Below are 16,241 nucleotides of genomic sequence, written 5' to 3'. Positions count from 1 at the left end.
TTATGGATATGTGTGCTGTAATAGATGTGGCTTATTCTGAGTTTGTGTTACTGAGCAATAGGTTACATTTATGTTAATTATTACAGAGAAATTAATGTAATTCTTAGTATTGTTTCTTGTTATATGCTGGTGGCTATAACGTTTACTTTTGCTAAATGTTTATAGTAAGTCAGATGCTTATTAACATGCATTATTGTTTGCTTATATTTCAGAACCACATCCAATTTATGTAACTTCAAATACAACTTCATAGTTATCTTCATGTTTGAGTTGTAAATAAATCTTCCTGGATCTCAAAGTCAGACCTCTCTGGTTCAAGTTCTTACCTCAGCGGGCCAGTGTTTCAGAAGCCAGTTTTCAATAGTTTTTACAAGCCTATTGCCTATATTTTTGTAATATAATAAACACTGTTACATTTTATTTCAGCTTGTGTAAGCCTATCTAGGCTTTCTGAACATATTGAACACACTTTTAAAAATACCGCAATAATACCGAAAACCGTGATAATTTTGGTCATTATAACCGTGAGGTTAAATGTTCATACCGTTACATTTCTTTGTTTGCTTTCACCTAATGTAGTGTGACAGTATCCTTCCCTCCCCATCACTGCTAATTCCTCCCGATGCTAAGTGCAATAGCCATTTTAATTGTTTGTCTAATATTATATTGCTGTTGGAATTTACTATTCTCTAACAAACATATGGTATTATGTTTTCAAGATCTCCCTGAGACGCATGTAAAAAGTGGCGTAAAAAAATTGACTAATGACAACTGAAAATATTGTTATTTTTAAATATGTGTGAAAATATCAATTCTCCCCATCAAGACGTCTTTTTAAAGTTCTTCATCAATCTGTATTGCAACAATCATTATGCCTTTTTCTTATAGATATTATTCCTGTGGGGAAGCTGTCTCCTGCTGTGTACTTGGCTAATTAGTGCAAATTAGGTAATCAGTTAAATTATAGGGGGAGGCCACAAGACCATGCACACCTGTACAAGCTTATGAAATCCAAACATCCATACAACAAGTAGCTCTATTTTTTGTTGGGACAGCAATAAAAACAGGCCATCCATCATATTTATGAGGCATATGTGTCATCTTCTCATACTGGATTATACAATATTGTACAGATCAAATCTAGTCTATGTCCATAATGCTGGCTTGAAATCAGACTGTGCTCCATGTTTCGACCTGTTAACAAGATGACATTTGCACACAGTTTGTTGGCTTGAAGACAGCATGGCATGTTGAGGTGAAGCCACAAAAGATCTGTCAAAATGAGGTCATGTGAAACACATATAATTCAAAAGGAAGGTTGCCTGGCATTGTAAAGAATGAAGTGCAGCTGCAGAAAAGTAACTGCAGCATCCTCCACATTCTTTCACGTCCATCCTTCCAACATCAAAATGGAGTTTTACTTTGAAAATCTAAACATAAATCAGCACTGTAGGCTGAAAGGAGGCACTCAATGCCTATATGGGGGGAGGGCAAGGCAAACAACAAAATGGCAGCTATGATTTGTGGTCCCTCTTTACAGTCAAACCAGTGTGAGCAACCTGCGAGTATTACATATTACCAGGTGACCTGCCTCCAGACGGTCAGTAACAGAAATGGAAAAGAAAGTGTAGGATCAAGCCTTCCTCCTCCTCCTTGCTGTTTAAACCTCTACATTTATAGTCATTCCTCCAGAGAGAACCTGCCAGAAATTCATGCCATGGAAATGCAGACAAAATCTAGGAACTAGACGGAGTATGAGTGGGCTTGTAATGTGAATACACATGGCGAGCTGAACCAAAATATGTCTTACACCCCTTGGGTTACAGCATCAGAGGGTGGGCTAAATGATCATCCAGCTGGGCTTAGCCCTTCTTTAGCCCCCTGTTACAACTGGGCCGGTTAATCAGTGATAAGAAAGACATTTCTACAGCTTTCCTTAGCTATAGCTTGAAAAAGCTGTAACCAAGAATGGTACAGATTGTCAGGTACACAAGAGTGTAGCAGCTGAAAGCAAAAGGAGAAAGGTAGTATTCCCACATTGCTGTAGTCTGAAAATACTGTTTTGAAGAAATTCACTTGCCAGTGTATGAAACATTTCAAAGGATTCCCACTCCTTTCGGGACTATCAAACACTACTTTTCTGTGTGTGCTTGTCACCAAATGTGCATTTTTCCAAGTGTGAATAGCGCAGTGTAAGTATGCATTTCGGTTTATGTGTGACTAATCAATTAAGCCAGTGAATAAACAAGTGAGTAACTTCAGCAAGTCAGTGTGAAAAGGAGGGAAAACATTCAGAAAGGGTGTGCTGTTAACATGAACTATCTTGAGTCATAGCTATTTCAAGAAAAGTGTGAAGTCATCAGCTCAGGGGAAGCTCTATTCAGTCACAAGATTTTTTAGCATTCCCATCCAGTGTTCAGATGTGAATCTGCCCACCATTCAGCTATTGTCCCTACACAATACTGCTCATCAAAGTATGAATAGTAGTAGAGCGAACACACAAATCAAAAAGCCTGTGGTACCCAAGAGCAAACAACTACCTTGACAAGCCCACATGACTCATCACAAAATGCATAGCTTAGGCTCAAGTATAGGAAATGTAATCAATCTCATTTATCTGTATGTCATAACAATTTGTGGCAAACAAACATTTGCATTTCAGCAGAGATTAAGGTTTAAGCGAATATACAAACACCCATATGAAAACAAGAAATATCTTGTTATACTCAAGTGATGCTAAAACCACTTCTGTAATAATCCATGTGTACACAGTGTTTACTTAAACTGCTGTGTAAGGCTAAGTAATCAAGTAGCAGATTTATCATCTCTCAGAGCAGAGTAAATAATTACCTCTGGTCGCCTCGCTGTGGACAGAGTTTTGTTTAGGAGGAGTGGCGGTGGTGTGGGTCATACCTCGCATTCTCGGGAGCCTGAGATGGTATAGGTGCAGGGTCCGGTCCCATTCACAAGCACGTCCATGGCCTCAGAATTGGTGGGCTTGTAGTCCACATAGTACTCCTGCAGTGGAGAGCTCAGGGTGCGCTCCGTCTCTCTAGCTTTCTTGCGGCGTTTGCGGGCTGCTGCCGAATGCTCCTGCAGCTGCTTGACACTGCTAGGATAGCGCTTCCAAGACACGTAGATTACCAACAGGATCATCGCGACAGATAGAAAAAGGGCAACGCTTCCTGCCACAATCTTATGGAAGGACACAGGCTCCAAGTCTTGCTCTGGGGGAAGTGCCACAGGTGGGGTAACAACTGACAATGTGGGGCCTCTGATAGACCCCTCTCCTCTCTTTCCAGAACCGGTAGGTAAAGCCAGAATGGCTGGGTGGCGTTCGGTCTGCACAGGGACGCTGGATGGGCTTGGAGGAATACTCACAGAGAGCGTTGTCGCTGGGTTTGATTGACAAACACCAAAAGCTTCGACAGCATCCATCACTTTCTCACCCTGGGCTTTCTTGGGGGAGGCACAGATCATGGTGGTCTCCTTTGCCCCTCTGAATTTTCTTAGCCAGGCCACCAGAGGACAGATGGCAGGGCCACAGTCCCATACATTACCAGCTAAGCTAATCGTAGTCAAAGATATCCAGGCATCAACCACCTCCTGGGAGACATTGTTCAGCTTGTTGGAGTCCAGATTGAGGGTCTGCAGGTTGGGTAGGCATTGGTAAACTACAGCATCCACTTCCATCAGATCATTTCCAGACAGATCCAGTTTCTGGATGGAGGCCCAGGTCCAGGTCAGTCCCTGGTTCATTGAGCGAATGCGATTCCACTGCAGGTAAAGTGCCCGCAGATTGTAGAGGCGTGGGAAGTGAGAGAAATTGATTTTTGAGAACTGGTTATGCTCCAGATGCAGTTCAGTGAGCTTTACTAGGCCCGAAAATGCATTCCGAGTGATACTGCGCAGGCGGTTGTAACCCAGATCCAGGAACTCAAGATTTCTGCAATCTTGAAACAGACGCATTGGGACGGTTTTTAGAGAGTTTGAACGTATGTGAAGGCTGAGAAGCTTCCTTAGGCCCTGGAACTGCCCTGGCTGCAAGGCCTGCAGTTTGTTGTACGACAGGTCCAGATTCCGCAAATTAGGGACAGGGTGGAATGTGGTATTGTGGAGCGACGTGATCTTGTTGGAACTTAGGATCAGCTCTTTGAGTCTGCGGACCCCCTGGAAGGCCATTCCATCCACAGAGGCAATGTAATTGTGGTCCAAGTAAAGCCAGATGAGGTGGTTGAGTCCCACAAACTGGCCTGCGCGAAGACTGGCGAGGCTGTTGTACCGTAAAGACAGGCCTTCACAGCCTCCTGAGAGGTTCTTGGGGACATCGCGAAAGGCGCTTGACTCACAGTAGACAATTTTTCCATCACAGCGACAGCTCTTGGGGCATGGGCGCTCACTCAAAGATGGATTTGCCGCCAGCCACACCTGCATCAGGAGTTGGACCACTAGCCAGCGACGCCGCAGAGCAGAGCCTATAGGGGGGAGATGGGGGAGAGGAAAATGAGAAAGAATAAAAAAACAAAAGTTAAGATGATGAGCTTAATACAAACTCCAAAATCCCTGTTTAATAATATCAAATTTTCCTTTGGAGTGTTTTATTTTTCTTTATGTTCGGTGTTGAAAATGATAGGGACTACGAACCAACATGCCCTGTTTTTATTTTTTCCCTTTGTTTCTAAAGATAAAATTAGTATTTATTTAAACACACCCAGACATGACTTATTGACCACAAAAAGATTATGCAATTTCTGAAGTGGTATCCTGAGGCAGGCATCAATTATATGTGCTTCTACAATTGGTTGGGTTTTCTTCTTATTGTCAGGTATAAATACAGTTTAAAAAAGTAAACTATTTTGTGTGTTTAGCTCATATTCAGTGAACTGATTCAAATGTGTGCATCTGAATGTGAAGAAAACTAGCACCTTTGCCAAAGCATAAAAAGCTTAAAAGCAAAGTCACCAAACAACACAATATTAAGCTGTGAAAGTCCAGAAAATTAAAATGATCTGCTACATGCTAGATGTGATTGCCACACTAAATAGTTCATTGTTCCCCTTATTGAGTCCTCTTTTGACCATATGCAGATTGCACATACATCAGCAAACAGATAAATGACACACACACACACACACAGTTTATTTTGCATTGTTGGCAGTACATTGGTTTATATTTGTAGAGCTCACTTTCAGTTAACTTATGTACAGCCACACTTTAGTTTGTTTTTAAATAAGTTTGCCTCAAGTTATTGTAATAGATGTTTATTTGGCATACCAGTGCTGAAGTTGCCACTGCTGGTTACTGCTGCTGCTGCTGCTGGAGGGACATCTTATCAGGCTGGAGCAAAAGATGCACCACCTACAGCAGAGCTCTTAAATACAGGAAGTGGCCAGTCAGAATGTACCAAGTACCAGCCACATCATGGGGGAGACAGGGATTTGGTTTGAGTTTATATCTATAGAGTATATGAGTTTGTTGGTGTATATAAATATTCATATTAATGGATTACTTGTCCTGTTGTGTTGTATTTGAAGTTTAGTTGGTAGTGCTGTCTTTTTGTTGCCCCTGTGATCCGGTCAGCCATGTTATGTTCTCCTTCAGTTTGTTTGGTGACTTTTTTTTCATTGTCATTGGTCAGTTTATTCTGTTCAGTTCTATTCTGTTCATGTTAAGTTATCATTGCCTGAGTTTATTTAGCTCATGGGCCGAGAACTTTGATACATATTTTATAAATGGTTTACTGCATTTTTGGGTAAATGAAACCCTCTTTCTAAAACATCAACCGGAATCACAGGGCCATCTCATGTTTTCCAGCTTGGGCCAGGATTGAGGTGAAAATGCCATAACTTAAAAATGAGGGCCACTCTCTAGGGCATTCCTTCTTTTTTTTACTTCAACAACTGTTGTACTTTTAGAAATATCTGCTACCATTACAATAGTTCAGCTACTGCTCCTCCTGTTGCCATTCAGATTCAGACACATTTTACTTTTTATTTTTCAGAGATCAGGACATTCCTCTACCTTCCTCCACCTTGCATACCAGGTCCCTTCCATTTGCCTGCATTATATACAAAGCTGTTAGATTCATCCATCAAGTCTCCAGAAATATTATGCCCTTCTAGTTCCATATTTCCATGTTCAATTTTTTTTCTCCATATCTTTGAAACCCCCTACCTCCACTCGTCACCACAATGTTTATCATCCCGTAAAATATTCAGTCTCCATGGTTGTCATATACATTGTAAACATTTCCCCCAACACTGACCTGTGATCACCATCCCTACAACACAAATATTGACATATATGTCCAGTCATATCACATCCTACAACTGAGGATGGGCTGTACAGCGAGTCATCAAACCTGGTGTCCTCCAACCTACAGAGCTGCATCTATAGATATTCCTACAACACTCCAGTGCAACTCCTGTATAGGTTGAAGCAGATACAAAGTTGGCTAATAAAGAGGCTTGCTTTCTTAGCTTCCGTCATCATCTTTACTAACCAAAGCACATCTTATGATCTTAGTTTGTGCTATTGGATTCAAGTCTGAAAAACGTCTAGGAAACACTATGTGACTGGGAGCCTTTTAGGTTGGCAAGTAAAATAAAGCAAGAATCTGAAAATGTATTCCTTTCTTTCACATGTATTTTAATATTTCCAGAACAAATTCTATATAGTATACTCATAATCATATAAGTATTTAATCTCATATATAGCCTGTGTGGTGAATCTTGGCTTGCGGGTAGTCCTAAGGGATAGTGTCTGTCTGACACCAATTTGTTTCACATGACAGTGACAGTAATATTATCAAGAGAACAGCATGACTTGTTTTGACCCCAAGGGTTCATGACTTGTGGCTTAACCTGACCTGATCACTGTGATTTCGGAAATTACTTAAAACTCTTGAGATTCGGGCACCCAGATAGCTCAGTTGGTAGAGTGGGTGCCCACATATAGAGGTTTACTCCTCATCGCAGCGCCCTGGGTTCGACTCCGACCTAAGGCCCTTTGCTGCATGTCGTCCCCCCCTCTCTCCCCTTTCATGTCTTCAGCTGTACTATCAAACTAAAGGCTGCAAATGCCCAAAAAATAATCTTTAAAAAAAATAAAAAACTCTTGAGACTCACTTGTAAATTAGAATTGACTGTGATTATTTATTACTTTTAAAGTAGTAATTATATCCCTGATGTTGGTTAAATGACAATTTCATTTAGTCAGTAAGTGGTATAAAAAAAGTTTGTTTTTAATCACATTGTATATTCAGATGAAAGCAAAGTCCACATTGCGTGGACTTACTACCCCAAATTACACGGTCTTAGCTGTTTCGATTGATGTCATTTGCACTGCGTGTTTACAATGCATACACACTGACAACCAATGTTGAAGCAAAGCAACTTGCAATTTACTCAAACATATCCGTATCTGTATTTGTATTCAGTCATCCCATAAGCCATCACTGCACCAATGGCAGAAGCAGATAAGTCATGAAAGGCAGCCTCTACAGAGCAAATTAGCATTCAAGAGCTGGTGGTTGTGTATACAATCCCGGAGGCGTTTCAATTCGGACTCTAGCCATTTCATGTTTAACCAAACCAAAGCAGCACAGGTTCAGCATGAATCATCGATTCTATTTTCGAAAAGTTCACATAAAAAAAATCCCTGTCCTCCTCATAGAATTCACCTCTTCCACAGAAAACATTTACCAGAATGCCCGAATGTGTCTGGGGCAAATGACTACATGTCTATGAAGTAAATGTCTTAATTGTGGGGGGTGGATGCTCTGCTTTCAATGCTATTTGAAAAGTGCAGAAGAGAGGTTGGTAGCTTCCTGTGTTATCACTCCTTGTTCTGAGGTGAGACAGAGCTGTTTCCATTAAAAGTGTTCCCCTTTACAGAGCCACTAATGATGTCTCATTAAGATACATCGATTTCCCCTTGAGGAGGTGGTATGGGGGGGGAATCACTACTTATGTGTGTTTCTCAAGGCAATATCATGAGGTATGGACTTTATTACCATTGTCACAGTGAGATAATATTAATTGGTCAGAATACAAGTAGTCTGTACTTTAATTAGCTTGCAAAATGCTTGATGTGTTGGCAGGCGCCTTGATGAATTCACCAACAAAAATGAATGTGTTATGCAATGTGTTACATTGATGATGAGCTAAAACATGGGGTATCTGGGTTTTGAGGACAGTGTGGTTTAGGCACCAAAATTTCAATTTTCTTGTATTTTCCGTAATCTTTGCAGGATTTGTCAGAAATAATTCCCTGACATAGAGTGGCTGAGAGGCACCATAGAGCATATGCTATCTAACAGCCATTTCACTCCTTGCCAAGCATCTGCTGATCCCATATGGGTATTGTGTGTGTGTGTGTGTGTGTGTGTGTGTGTGTGTGTGTGTGTGTGTGTGTGTGTGTGTGTGTGTGTGTGTGTGTGTGTGTATAAGAGAGAGACAGACACCCTTAATGTTTGTTTTCAGAAGAATCTTTCATCATTCCTTACAGATGGAGGGAACTATGGAACTGTACAGATAATTTGTGCTGGCTATTGATTACACTAGCAGATACATCAATCATGTTCCTTCATCTTGGAACTAAATTTCACATAAATATTGCTGAGACAAAGAGTGTGATCACGGGATGCATTACTTCTGAGCATTTTTTTTTCTTCTCATTTTTCTGAATGTAACTTGAATTCATTTGTCAACAACAATGTGCCTCAAAGGCTCACAATAAAAAGTATACTGATATAGACCAATGGCCAAGTGTAATGTTCCATACATGGGTGGACAGAATGTGTTGGCTGTTAAACATGAATGCATGCTTTCTAAATTTTGTGTTTGATTCGCATCCCTGGAGGCTGAAGAAACAGACCCCTATTGCTTTTATTTCCCATGTGCATAAAAGGCTTGCTTTATTAGAAGTGACGCCGCCATCTCTTTCAGATTGAGCCTGCCTCACAAGGCACCTCTTTCCCCCTTATTGACACCGTATGTGCTTTAATGAGCACTTTGTGCGCTAATGCTTCTGTAAGCCATCTCCCTACCTACTTCTCCACTAATCTTATTCAAAAAGAAGCACAAGTCACCCTCTGAGTTGTCACTCATGGGGGTTGTGTCTATTACCTCGCACCTTGTGTACCTCTAACCATTTCTGTTCGTATGCCACATCTACTTAGATGAATAATTCCTCCTTCTTTTTGTTCTCTGTCCTACATGCCCCTGAACCCTGCAGCCATCAGGATTTTTAAAATGTGAAGTCTATTCTTTATGCATGTGGTCCAAACCATCTCCTAAGCCCTTTCACTTCCCTTGTTGATTTCCATTTTTGCCATCCAACAGCCTGTCTTTCTTGCTTGCTTTCAGATCCTATTTTACAGATGGACATTTTTCTTGCATTCTTTTTAGTGTCCCATATGATAACATACAGACCTGTGCTCATGTTTTCTTTGTCACCCCCTGCAGTTATCTGTCTGAATCTAATATGAATGGATAAGTCAAAGCTAAAGTTTGTCTAAAGGCATGTGCGTAATGCTTAGTTATGTAGCAGACAGCCCTGCTGTCCTCAGCATGGGAAGATAGCTGATTCTGCCTCTCGACCCTAACACATGGAGAAAGTAAGTGCACTTTACCGCTGACCTAAAATAAAACCAAATGTAGCTTAATAACTTGGCAAATGGACTCACTAACTGGTGCACTTTGAGTGCACACAAATGGCTCATTGCTATCTGCTGCCTGTCATTGACAAAACTGCTAGCAGCCTCAGCCTTGACTGCACATAGAGGCTGGACAGCAGCCGAACACATAGGGAAGGACATCCCCAGACCGGCCTCAACCATCCTATTAGTCTCCAATTATCTTTGAGATGATAGCAAGGCCTGCCAAGTTAGACCCTTTGGAAAACAATGTGTCCTGGTGTGCCCGTCTTGTGTTTGTAGCACTGATTAGGTAGGATATAGAAAAGCACTGCAGCCAGTATTGTCATGAATACTGCACACACACACACACACACACACACACACACACACACACATATATATTACCAATCAGCCTTCACCCTTTACTGTACTGCAGTGCAGTAATATCTCGCTTTGTTACATTTCACTTCTGTGCTCACTACCGTACTTTTTTCTTACGATTACTGTGACAATTCATCTACATCTCCCAAAGTTGTGAAGCTAAAATTATTGTTAATAAGGGCTCGACGATATCCATAGAATGTATATCAGGGCATTTGTTTTTTTGAGGAGCAGAGATATAAAAAAAGGATGCTTTTATTGGCTCCAAATAGAAATGAAAGTGGGGTATAGGCCTACATGTGTTTTAGGAGGAGTAGACTGCCCCATAATGTAGGTTAATAAGTGTGATTCATTCTCATAGTTAGTAACAGAACAGACACAAACACATGTTTCTTGGGTGAAAGTCTTTCCCCACTAACTTCTTCCGGTAAGCATACCGTAGTAAAAAAATCCAGTGCATTACTTTTCCTAGCTATATTTGTGTCAGATTTGCTTGCGAACCTAGCGTTACTAGCCCTACCTTCACCTCTAAGGACAGTGGCCTTGTGGGTAATGTAGCCTGTACTGTATGTAGCATAGACAGCATGACCTATGTGGGTGTCACACAGTTAATTGGGTGTTGTGGCAAGTAGCATTGTAATCTCATATGTCAGTGTAAAGGCTGTGCTTGCATTCTCCTACCATGTCCCCTGTAATAGCTTAGATACCCAGCAAAAGAACAGCATCTACAGTGATGTGACTGTGTTTGTCACTGGGCAAAAACTACCTAAAACACCTACAGCTGAAAGTAGAAAGACATATTTGTGTGTGTGTGTGTGTGTGTGTGTGTGTGTGTGTGTGTGTGTGTGTGTGTGTGTGTGTGTGTGTGTGTGTGTTTGTGTGTGTGTGTGGGTGTTGTTGGGGCTGGGGACGGGGGTGCTCTTGTACATGTTTTGTTTGTTACGACCACGAGAGTTATAAAACATTCTTTGAAAGTAAACTCCACATTTTTTTAAAGAGCTGTTTAAATGCTCCACCATCACACTCCTTCCTGCAGCCTCCGCTCCTCTGATGCCAACCTCCTGTCTCCACCACTCAGAACCAAGCAGCGGTCCTGGGGCGACAGGGCATTCTTCATAGCTGCCCCACCCTCCCTCTGGAACTCTCTCCCCAAACACATCCAAAAACTGCAGCAATCTGTCCAAACTCTCCTTTTTAGAACTGCTCACCTGTGGTCTGTAACTTCCTATTTACTCCATGCAGAATTTTGCCTCGTGAAGAAATTTGAATGAAAAACATACCTGGTTCTCTTTGCCTGGGGTTCGTTATCTAACAGTGCTGGACATTTGTTTATTTTAGTTTTCTCACTCAGCTTATAGCTCAATGCATCCAGTCCCTACACACCTGAACAGGATGAGCAGATAGATAATGAATGCTGGATCCCAAGTGATCACACACCATTGAGTTCTTTCTTTCAAAATAAATGTAAATAGCAAATATCAATCAATCAATCAATTTATTTATATATAGCACGCTTAAAAACAACCATGGTTGACCAAGGTGCTTCACAGGTTAAAACAACAACAAATTACTGCTCATACATTTTATACAACAATAAAACATGTGTAATATACAGTATACGAGGTATAGTGAAATTAAAATAAAATTAAAATTACCAGGAAATAACAAACCTAACTCGAAGGAAAAGCCAAAGAAAAGTAATGAGTTTTTAACAATGATTTAAAGCATTCCAGAGTTTGGCAGGTTCTGATATGGACTGGCAAGTTGTTCCACAAGTTAGGGGCAGCTACACTGAAGGCTCGATCACCTCTGGTTTTTAGTCTGCTTCTCGGTACATCCAAGAGGAGGAGATTAGCGGATCTTATCACTCTAGCCGGGATATGAGCGTGCAGAAGCTCTGTTAAATATAATGGAGCCAGGCCATTTAAGCATTTAAAAGTCAGTAGTAAAATTTTAAAATCGATCCTATAATGAACAGGGAGCCAGTGGAGGTGACGCAACACAGGTGTGATATGGTCCCTCTTCCTCTTTCCTGTCAAGAGACGTGCAGCCGCATTTTGGACTAACTGCAAACGCTGAAGCGATGACTTATCTAAGCCCACGTACAGCGAGTTACAGTAGTCAAAGCGAGAGGTTATAAGGGCATTTATCACCCTTTCCAGATCTTTAGGATGGAGATATGCCTTTACCTTGGCTATAGTTCTCAACTGGAAAAAACATGATCTGACAGTGGCGGATATTTGTTTATCAAGCTTAAATGCACTATCTAACACAACACCAAGACTCCTCACACAAATAGCCTGATATTGCCCTCAAAGGGCCTGTTGATCCCCTCCCAATTCACCTGCTTCACCTGACATTTCAACAATGCTGTCTGCTGAAGGGCCGGCAGAAGGTCATCTGTGGCCTAAACTGAGCTACTGTAAACTCGTATTTGCCTGCACTCCCACTGATTTTAATTTTAACAGAGTAACATTTCATCTATTTTATTTTTTATAATGCAGGCAGTGTGTGAAATGCCATTTAGGTCTCTATATTTATCTTAAAGCTCTGCAACTGCATCTCTGGCCTTTTCCCTCCTGTTCCCTTTCTGCAAAGCAGATCTCTAATGATATGCTCCATGAAACATAAGTGCATAGCATGCTGTTAATGAAGACCATCACAGTCAGCTACACTGCTGAATAACTGAGACTAATGCTCCACATAATCATCAAATTATTATGGGCAACAGCATGAAGCTATATGGTTGACAAAAGTTGTTGTTGTGGGGCTGGTTTGTAGGCGTGTGTGTGTGTGTGTGTGTGTGTGTGTGTGTGTGTGTGTGTGTGTGTGTGTGTGCACGCGCATGCATGTGTGTGTTTGTGTGTGTGTGTGTGTGTGTGCTTCTGCAGGTGCATGTGAGTCAAAAGTGCTGCACCTCAATATGCAGAGTTCTCTGACACTCTCTGATATTAAATTAAAAAACAGGCCCATAAACTAGACTTCTATGATTAACCATATATGGTTGCTTTGCAGTACACATAAATTACGTCTGAGCTCCCACACTCTGTACTGTATGGCTTTCTGTGCTGTTGTAGCTTATATTGATGTGGTGCAGTAACCCACCGAGGGTCGATATATCATGCGGCCTCGCAATTAATGGCACAGCACCACCAGTGAACTTGGCCATCTGTATACCAGTTAAGACTGGCTGAGGAGATTAGGCTACCCCCAAGACAATAATATTAGACCAAGAGATTGGCAAACGATAGAGAACACGCTCAAATGAATTACAATTTTAGAGGAAAAGGGGCGGAATAATACAAAACATTTAACAGGTGAATACCAAAAGAGGGACAGAGTCAAAAGGGGAGGGGGTGGGAGTGGTGGTGGTGGTGGTGGTGGGGGGTATCAGTGTGTAAATGTGCGCAAGCGTAAAGCACAGGAACAGAACGGAGCAAAATGGTTAATTTTCTGTATATATATAACTGAGAATAAGATGGGAAAAAAGCACGCGCAGACACAGAGATATCCTAATGCATTACTGAAGGAATGGGGTTTGCACACACACACACACACACACACACACACACACACACACACACACACACACAGACACACACACACACATATATTGATAGATGTACGCACAGTTTTATGCTCGATTTTGAGAGTCCCTCTTTTTGTGAAGAATATACGACAGCTTTCTTGAATGACAATAGCTAAGCAAAACCTGCACGACCGGTGCCTTCAGCCCACAAGAGTTTTGGAGATGCGTTATATGACTGGGCTGAAAGTGGACGATAGGCTTCATGCTTACAGATTAAGCACAATCAATGATTATGCAGGACCACGCTCTATAAAGTTGACTGGTGTCCAACATTTACCGTGATTAGCATTTCAGTCCATGTCAATGAGCCAGCCACTCTAACTAGTCCAGAGGAGAGAAAAAAAATGGATAGACCTCACTTAGACAAACGAGCTTATTTTTGCTTTGATTGTGATTTGTGAAGCAAATCGTTACGCGCACAGCGTTGTAAAAACACAAAATAAGTATCCCTAGGCTCTAATAAGCCATACCGCCAGGAAATGGAGGAAAAAACACATTGCAGCTCTGCGACTAACATGCTACAGCACAGGCTTCAGCCACATCCTTCAAGCTCCTGAAACCCACTGACACTGAAACCCCTTATTAGATATTTCAACAGTGCATTTTGTAAAGACGACCATTGTTTTGGGATGCAAACATCTTATTCAACACATTTTCCTCGGAAGAGAAAGCGTCTCGTGGTGTATTTTGAGAAAGGAGGACGACTGGAGAATTATGTTAAAACAACACACGCAATGGAAAAGATGGTAACATATAGAGAACTCACCCATATCGGCTTATCTGTCAGCTCCAGCCTACAGGTTTTAATGGCTTGTGGTGCGCGACATCCGAGTCCGCATGACGCGCTCTCCACAGACAGGTACCGTCCTAATCCACTATAGCCCGGTCTCTCCGCGCAGCCGCCGACTCCAAAGCGCACCTGCCCTTTACTCTCCCGGACCTGGATGTGCTATCCGGTTAAGTTCTGCATCTATAACCGTACAGCTGAAACGGGGCGAATGTCATTTACTTCCAACTCCAGATTAAAAGGTGCAAAAAATCCGTTTTAGAACTCCGTATCCATGTCTTCACAGCGAAGGAATCGTCCTCTTTTTTTTTTTTTTTTTTGTTTCAAGTTACAGCCAAAAAGAGTACTGCAGTAGGCGCAGACAATAACGAAGCCACATCCAAGTAATTCATGTCATTCTTATGTGCGCATGAAGAATCCGTGATCAAATCCGGTCTCGAAACTTCACAAATACGGTGGCATGATGGAAAAACACAGGACGTTATTTTCCACGCGAGTTCAGCAGCCCTTTAGATTCCTCTCCCAAGTAAAACCCTGGCGTCTCTATTCGCAAGGATGCTCAGTCTGAACCGCGGATGGCGCACAGAGGAAAGTAACGGTCGGTTATCCACAAGTCTCTGTGAAGCGCAGTCAGCGAGTCTCGCGGAATCATCAAAGATCCGAATATCCACCTTTTCTGTCAAAATCCTCCTTACATTCTGGCTGTGGCTCGGCTTGAAATGCAGCATGACGCTGTTGTTAATCACGTCTGCATGTCAAGGCAACTTTGTCAGGCAGAATCGGAATGCCCTCTTCTGGTGAGACTGCGACCCGTGAACTTGTCCAAGGGTGCATCGCGAGTTAAATGTGGGGGGGGGGATTAGGGAAGGTTGCCACGGACGACACCGACAAAATGAACCCTCTCATCACAGTAGAACCGAAACCGAATATTAACATTTAACTGCTTCTTTTCTTTTTCTTTCTTTTCTTTTCTTTGTGTGTGAGCGAATGGAAACTGTTTTTTTAAAAGAAATGTTATCACAGTGCATTGTTATGTAACACATGCATTTGTAGATCATTAGTTATCCTAAATGTATTTTCTGTATTGTGTGTGTGTTTGTGTGCACTCCTTTATTTGGGAGGAGCATTTTGAGATTTAGACTTTAAGATGGAGGACAGTTTTGGAAAGTGATAACATTTTGGACGATCTCTACGGTTATTTAGGGGGTTAAGGTTAGAATGGGGTTAAGGTTAAGGTCTACTTGCATTGCCAGACCTATCTCCACAGCGCTGTGGAGTAAGGACTGGCTACACCAAAGATACATTCTGGGATAGGAGAAAAAAAACACTCTGGGTTGTTTGCATTTCTTTAAACCAATCAAAATCGTCTTGGGCGGGGCTAAGCTCTGGACGCAGAGACGATGGCTCTGGTAACTGGTAACTCTTCACACAATACAGTAATGGGTTAAATGCCAGATAATCGCTGTGTGTACTTCATCTATAGCAAATCCCCGCCAATCGGTCCCAAAATGTCCCAGTTAGATAGTAAATAAATGCCGTAAAGATAGCACAATCAAAATGTTCTTCAAAACTTGCCATTTTCAGCATGTAGCTTGCTAGCTCGAAGTTTGTTTGTTTCCGAAATCGAACAGAGTTTGAGAACGGCAATACACAGAGAGCGGAAGGTGAGGGACATCCGGCTCGTGGCTAAATTTTCCTGGAAATGTACTTCTGTTGATCCAGACTAATGTTAGGGTAAAGGTTTGGGTTTGACTTACAGTTATTGTGGATAAGGTTGTGCTTAGAAGCAATGATCTATATTATGTTGTCCTTAGCTTATACACCCACTCACAAACCTATGTGGG

General features: G+C 41.8%; 1 protein-coding gene across 5 annotated transcripts in view; it reads right to left on the bottom strand.

Annotated features, from left to right (window-relative positions):
* LOC120545789 (leucine-rich repeat transmembrane neuronal protein 4) overlaps positions 1 to 15,249 on the bottom strand; it is a 121,719-nt gene extending 106,470 nt beyond the window's left edge. For 2 of the 5 annotated variants that reach the window (XR_005636744.1, XR_005636745.1), the window contains exons 1-2: positions 14,377 to 15,247; positions 2,851 to 4,475 (exon numbers count right to left, since the gene is read on the bottom strand). Coding sequence is in view for 3 of the 5 variants with exons in the window: in XM_039780375.1 (XP_039636309.1) it covers positions 2,914 to 4,475; positions 14,377 to 14,380 (1,566 nt within the window). In the remaining 2 variants the exon portion in view is untranslated. Of the gene's footprint in view, positions 1 to 2,850; positions 4,476 to 5,274; positions 5,330 to 14,376 lie in introns of those variants that run through there. The other 3 variants (XM_039780375.1, XM_039780373.1, XM_039780374.1) reach the window with 3 other exon arrangements.
* Positions 15,250 to 16,241: the final 992 nt, after the last annotated feature.

This window comes from Perca fluviatilis, chromosome 17 (assembly GCF_010015445.1).
Source record: "Perca fluviatilis chromosome 17, GENO_Pfluv_1.0, whole genome shotgun sequence".
Taxonomy (NCBI): Eukaryota; Metazoa; Chordata; class Actinopteri; order Perciformes; family Percidae; genus Perca; species Perca fluviatilis.
The sequence above is the reverse complement of the archived record's forward strand: the minus strand, read 5'-3'. Positions and strand labels throughout refer to the sequence as shown.